The following is a 6,792-nucleotide window of genomic DNA, read 5'->3' as shown; positions in this document are numbered from 1 at the left end:
CCTGGGCCCCCAGAGAAGCCCCTTTTTTTTTTTTTTTTAATTTATTTATTTTTGGCTGTGTTGGGTCTTCATTGCTGCTCGTAGGTTTTCCCTAGGTGAGGCAAGCGGGGGCTATTCTTCATTGTGGTGAGCGGGCTTCTCAGTGCAGTGGCTTCTCTTGTTGCAGAGCACGGGCTCTAGGTGTGCGGGCTTCAGTAGATGTGGTGCGTGGGCTCAGTAGTTGTGGCTCACGGGCTCTAGAGAGCAGGCTCAGTAGTTGTGGTGCACGGGCTTAGTTGCTCCATGGCATGTGGGATCTTCCCGGACCAGGGCTCGAACCCGTGTCTCCTGCATTGGCAGGCAGATTGTTAACCACTGTGCCACCAGGGAAGTCCTGGGAGCTATGCTTTTTAAAATGAAATGCATTACTTTTTTATTATAAAAGAAATATTTCCTCATTACTGAAAATACAGATAATGACAAAAAGCATTTTTATCACCTTATAGCAATCACTATTATCTTTTGGTATTTTTTTCAATCTCTTTTCTATGCCCAGGTTTTTTTTGTTTTGTTTTGTTTTAAGTATTAATGAGAGGATACTGTGCATTATGATTTTTGTATCCTGCTTTTAAAATTTGTACTTAATGATATACTGAAAGTATCCTTCTGAATTGTTATGAACTTTCCATAAGTACCAGTTTAACAGTTCCACATATTCTGGAAACACTGGAAATGGCAGAGACAGTGACTGTAATGAGGAGGAGGTGGAGACAATTATGATGAACATTCTTACTGGACATGTACATTGTTTCTAATTTTTTACTTTTAAAAAACTTTGTAATAAACTTCTTTGTGTATAAGGATCTTCTGTGTTTATATTTTTAAGATATTTTAACAATTAGAATTATTGGGTCAAAGGGATGACTATTTTAAAGGCTTTTGGATATGTAGTTTCCAAAATAATTTTACCAATTTATATTTCCACCAGTAATTAAGGGAAGAAATCTACTACCACTCCTGGACCAAAACTGAATATAACAACTTAAAAAGATTTGCTTATTTGCTAGGCAAACAAATAGTATCTCATTTTCATAAGTCTACATTTTACTATATAAAAGGAAAAAGAAATAAAACAGAAGACTAGTTTCCTATCAAATTAAGCATTTAATGTCAACTGCATGTACTACAGTTCTATCTAACTGTAATCAAGGAAATATAAGAACAAAGGAAAAAAGGATTAAAAGCATAACTATTTTAAATATGTTATTTCTCAAGTCTCAAAAGTCCTACTTGCTAATGTAATAAGGGTACACAGCATTTCATGAAACTCTTATTTCACTTATAGAAAAGCAGGCTCATCTGGTGGTTAAGCATGGGCTCTGGAGCCAGACTGCTTGTGTTTAAATCCTGGCTCTGCCACTCACTACCTATGCATGTCACTTGGAGCAAATCACTTAAACCTCTCATTCCTTAATTTCCTCTATTTTAAGGTAATAATAATTCTACTTATCTTAAGGAATTATTGTGAGAATTACAAGTTAACATTTTCATGTTATATATATTTATATGTTTATATTATTAAAATATAAATGAGTTAATATTTTTCAAATGTTTAGAATAGTACCTGGCACTTGGTACACTTTATAAGTGTTTGTTAATTAAAATAAATAAAATACGAATATATGTAATTCATACTGTGGGCTGTAGTTTAGAAGTGTGGATAACCATTCTACAGGTCAAGTTGTTAAGGAACTTTTGTACTAGTTATTAACCTGGGGCTGAGCCAGGTGCCCTCTGAGATAAGTGTGATGTGAGCTTTAGAAGATGGGAAGCAAAACACTAACCATTTTCTATTTGGCAATTTTTATCGTAGGACCCTTGAACAATGCAGGAGTTAGGGGCGCCAACCCTCTGTGTAGTAGAAAATCCACCTATAACTAGTTGGCTCTCTGTAACTGCGATTCCACATCTGTGGATTCAACCAATCGTGGATTCAACCAACTGTGAATCACGCAGTACTGCATTAAGTATTTAGTAAAAACAGTCCGTATATAAGTGGACCCTGTGCAGTTCAATCCTGTGTTGTTCAAAGGTCAACTCCATAATACATGTCAATTAATGTTACCTTGTCCAAAACAGTACTAGTTGAAAGGCTTACAATAATTTATGAAAACAAAAAATCCTTTCCACCCATTACCATAACTATCAAAATTATGTTGTTTTCACTGCAAAGTCTAATTTTTTTCTACTTTAAAGTAAAAGCATTGGCAAAAACATACTCAGAAACTACGTCAACTCCCATCTTTGTCATGTAATATGTTCTTTTATATTGTCTAAACTCGGTTTCAAACAAGTCATCATCTTCAGTCTCATCTTCTAAATTGTCTGGAAAAAAGACAGAAAGACAGTGGCTGACAATTACGAATATTCCGTTTTTACATCTAATGCTTTGATAAATACATATCAAAGCAGATGCTTATAAACTATCATAGACATCTATTTCATCCAATATTATTGAATTAGTACTCATAAAGGAAAGATATAACAACTATTCTGTCAAAAAAAACTGCATATATTAAAATACATAGTTTGCACTCACCCTTAGAAGTTACCACTTCTCCATTTTTGTCTAAAGCAGCCCAACATATTGAGTTTTCCTGGCCCTATACAAATTACAAATCAATATAAAATTAAGGCAGGATATACTTCAAGGTGAGACATTTAACAGGGAGATTTAAAAAATACTAAAGATAACTGAATGATCCTTAAGTGACACACTGCAAAATTTGTTTTAAAAATATTCCTCAAATGCTGTGTAAATGCTTTTGGTTTTATATCACTGTTGCCTGAAGCTATAAATCTTTATTATGTAGAACTTAACATTCAGACCCCTCAATGATAAATAACAAGTAATGTTCACCAATATAAAAGATAAATATATTTAATTATATATGTGTTCCAAAAACAAAACACTTCAAGAATATTTCATTTACTTAGAGAAAAGTACACAATCAATATCAAATTCTTTCAACTTTAACATTTTTATATGTCAAATTCTGGGCTATTGTTAACACAATCTGTTTGTTTATGATTGAATCCAATAACTACAAACATTACCTATTTTTTTTGTATCTCTGGATTCCATCATTCCTATGACTCTACCAGCCACTTCTAAATTTTCTTCCATGTAACTCATCTGCTTTTCTAAAGTTCTTCCATTTCATCATATCCTTCATATCCTGCCCATCTATTCTTCCTCCTTGTGATTTCATCCTTTCTCTCCTCTACTTCTAACTGCCTATCAACTGCCAGTGCCTCTCATTAGTTCTTCCTACTCCCTTATTCCCAATTTCCTTTTCTTCATCCAAGCTAGGGCCTCTGCCAATTTCCTGTGTCTGGGCTGTTTCTCCAGCTCCTTTCATTCTACCAGTGTCTCTAATTTAACTACACACCCCTGGATGACTGGTGAAGCTTAAGGACTGAGCTGAGGTGGGCGGAGTCATGGATTACTGATATTTAAGTTTGTGGGTACGGGTCCCCCAAAAGTTGCAGAGCCTGTTTTATTAAGATAAGAAACAGAGTAGAATGCAGACTGACTACTGCTAAGTTCCACTGAGGAAAAGTTAAGAAATTAGAAAGACTGCACTAAAGAAAATCAGGACAGTTGCCCTTCCTGGAGCAAGAAGGCAAGAAGCAAGAAGGCTTGAGCCTGAATAAAACCAGTACAGCAAAGAGAGTGCAGGAAACTCATCAGTTTCACCAGAATCCAGTAACTATGGGTTAGCTGAGGAAAATTTCAGAAGAAGTTTATTGTCCAAGCTAACACACATAAGACATTCTTTAGGGCTTCTTAGAGGTGTTTTACAGGGTACTAGCATATTCTAACGGACTCTAGTCACTTATTGAGGACCTAACAGTTACCAGGTATTGTGCTATAAACTACTCTTAGCCTAGCCTATCACTGTATTTTACACATGATTTTATATATAAATTACTTCTAGAGAAAAATCACTGATCTAGTTAATGTCTCATAACATTAAATGCTATAAATATCCACACTTTAACTAATTTTCTGGGCTCTTATATTTAGAAATGTTTTATACACTTATTAATAGAGTGGAAGAACAAAAAAAAATACAATGTTCTTCGATGGTAAAAATAAACTGATTTTTAAAGATCAGATTTATATGATAGGATCTAATAGAGAAAAAGAAACGAAAACAATTTTTAAAATGTCCATAGAGGAAAAGAAGAAATGAAACTAAAATGAGGCAACCCCAAAATCATAAGAAAGAAAATGAGAAACAAGGAATATCAGTTTTACCTTTACAGCTAAAAAAATGAAAGGACACCTAAAAAAATGGACACCTTTGATTTTTTCTTTTCCTTGTAGTTCTTGGCTTCTTCTGCTGCGACACCTGCTGCTTCATTGAGGTACTTGTTACCAACTTTGCTTTCAAACCACTTTAGGTCCACAAAAACTTCACTGAAGTGCTCTCGATCAAACTGTACAGAAATATTCACATTTATTTTAAAATAACTTAAGTATGTTTAGAAGAATACAGACCAAACTTTTAACAGTGACTACTTCTAGGGCATAGGAAATCAGAGGATATTACTTTTTTACATGGGGACTTCATCTACTACTCTGAAAACTAAAAATGAAAAGCAAATAGAAATAAAAATAACTTAGGTGAAATTACTTATACAGAATGACCAACTTGAGTAGAATCACAAAAACTTTTTCTTCTGGTATTATGTAGTTGGTCACTGACCATTTATAGCTACCCTGGGACAGGAAAACAAAAACTTCTAGTTACTTACATCTGATAGTTTCACAAGGTATTTCTCAAATCGAGGTAAGTTGAGATGCCCACTTTCATTAATATAACCTAAAAGGAACAAAATTTAAACTTGTACTAAAAGCTGACATTATTTTTTCTAAACAATTCTACAAAATTCTTTTTACAAATCATTGAGTTTTGACATTCTACTAATCAAGAAAAAACACTCAGTGTTAGACAATGTAAGTGGCCCTAGTTTCTATAAACTGGATGTTACTATAATACACAGTATGTAAGAACTGAAGGAAAATATAAAAAATTCCAGGTTTACATAGTAATAATCTTCCCAAATTTCCAAACAACACTGGGAGACAGTTAATTAAATTAAATATGTTCTAGAATCTATCTAGGTCATTCATTTGATATGTTAACTTAAGAAAGAAAAGACCAATGTCCTGCTACTCTGTTGACTGACTGATTGACTAGCTGATTGATTTGCTGTGCAGCATGACTTGCCAGATCTTAGTTCCCTGACCAGGGATTGAACCCGTGCCTTCTGCGGTAAAAATGTGGAATCCTAACCACTGGACGGCCAGGGAATTCCCTGTCGTCTGTTTTACTCAGCATCACCACTATCTGTCAGTTTCCCATTTTAACTTGAAAATCTCTCCCTCATATTACTCTGATGATTATCCTTTCAGAAAACTAAATTTCTATGCTTAAATATGAGACGAGCTAAGTGAAACGAGCAACCTCTGCTGGCTTTCTTAAGCCATTTAAGGTGGAGATTAGTTAGGTATCAATAAATGAGACTGCTTAACTGGCGACATCTTCTTTGCTTGTGATCCATTGAAAATTACAACTTTAGAGAGCTTGGCACCTTAGACTAAAAGAAACTCCAAATTCTTTTCCTACTTTAGTTGTGCATGCCATAATCTAATAAACCGAGTGACATTTTTAGGGTTAGCTGAGTGCTAAATTAAAGTAGCTTCAAACAAATATTAAACTTTTCTTACCCCCAAGTTCTGGCAGGATGGTAATATATGTTCCATAAAGAAGAGGCAGTGCATCATGATTAATATGTAAATGAGGTAGATGAGGGATAAAATCATTGCCAACAAGAAATCCCATCAAAATCCAATCATCTATTATCCTTTCAATATCATATTTAAATGTGATCTTGTTCTATGCAATATGAAGAGAAGAGTCAAATCCTATGGAAATTTCTGCATATTCATCTTTGGCCCATGGTTATATTAATACTTACTTTTAATGCTGAAAACTCATAGTCAATATACTCTCTCATTAAAGACAAGTGTAGAAGGTGAAATGTGGTTTCTTCTGGTGCGCATACCCTGTAATTAGTCAGATGATCAACACAGAGCTTATTATATTTTTAAGGTTCAAGTTTAAAAACGCAGCTTAAAATAAAACTTATCATTAGAAAATAGTTAATTCTTGTCATTAAGGCATGTAATTTATAGGCAAGCTGCAGGGTAATGTTAAGATAAAAATATAACTACAATTACAACAGAGATAAAGTTCATAATAATTGGTTTACAATATGCTTTCTGTGGAAGGACTCTCAGAATTGAGAAAGTCTAAATAATACGTAATAGATGTAATAAACCAGTGGGATCTGGTCCATTTAAGGCTGGCCACCAGCAGAAAGCATATAGATAAGTGAGTACATATACTTTTATATCTACTGCAGTACAGTCCAAGGCTTCAATGTTGAGGCACCATCACTTCCTCCTCTTACCTTTTCCGGGCTTGGTATAGGGGTCTATATTCCTGGCTGTTGGCCTATACTCCAGGATTAATTACAAGTAAGAATATACGCTGTTAACAGCATATTAAAAGCATTTATACACCATGAACAAATGGGATTTTCTTCAGGAATGCAAAGATAGTCCAACATAAGAAAATAAATCAATGTAATACACCATATTAATAAAAAAAGGGAGAAAAAACCCCGTATAATCATTTAACAGAAAAAGCATACATCAAAATTCAACACTCTTTCATG

The 6,792-nt window shown here is 34.2% G+C and overlaps 1 protein-coding gene across 3 annotated transcripts in view; it reads right to left on the bottom strand.

The window, feature by feature from the left end:
* The window catches only part of XRN1 (5'-3' exoribonuclease 1), a 93,209-nt gene that overhangs the window by 69,721 nt on the left and 16,696 nt on the right, over positions 1-6,792 (bottom strand). For all 3 annotated transcript variants that reach the window (XM_007446951.1, XM_007446949.1, XM_007446950.1), the window contains exons 7-12: positions 6,031-6,118; positions 5,780-5,948; positions 4,804-4,871; positions 4,348-4,485; positions 2,579-2,642; positions 2,259-2,364 (exon numbers count right to left, since the gene is read on the bottom strand). In XM_007446951.1, coding sequence (XP_007447013.1) covers positions 2,259-2,364; positions 2,579-2,642; positions 4,348-4,485; positions 4,804-4,871; positions 5,780-5,948; positions 6,031-6,118 — 633 coding nt within the window. The remainder of the gene's footprint in view (positions 1-2,258; positions 2,365-2,578; positions 2,643-4,347; positions 4,486-4,803; positions 4,872-5,779; positions 5,949-6,030; positions 6,119-6,792) is intronic.

This window comes from Lipotes vexillifer, unplaced genomic scaffold (genome assembly GCF_000442215.2).
Source record: "Lipotes vexillifer unplaced genomic scaffold, Lipotes_vexillifer_v1.1 scaffold40, whole genome shotgun sequence".
Taxonomy (NCBI): Eukaryota; Metazoa; Chordata; class Mammalia; order Artiodactyla; family Lipotidae; genus Lipotes; species Lipotes vexillifer.
Note: the sequence above shows the minus strand (reverse complement) of the source record. Positions and strands in the feature narration are given on the sequence as shown.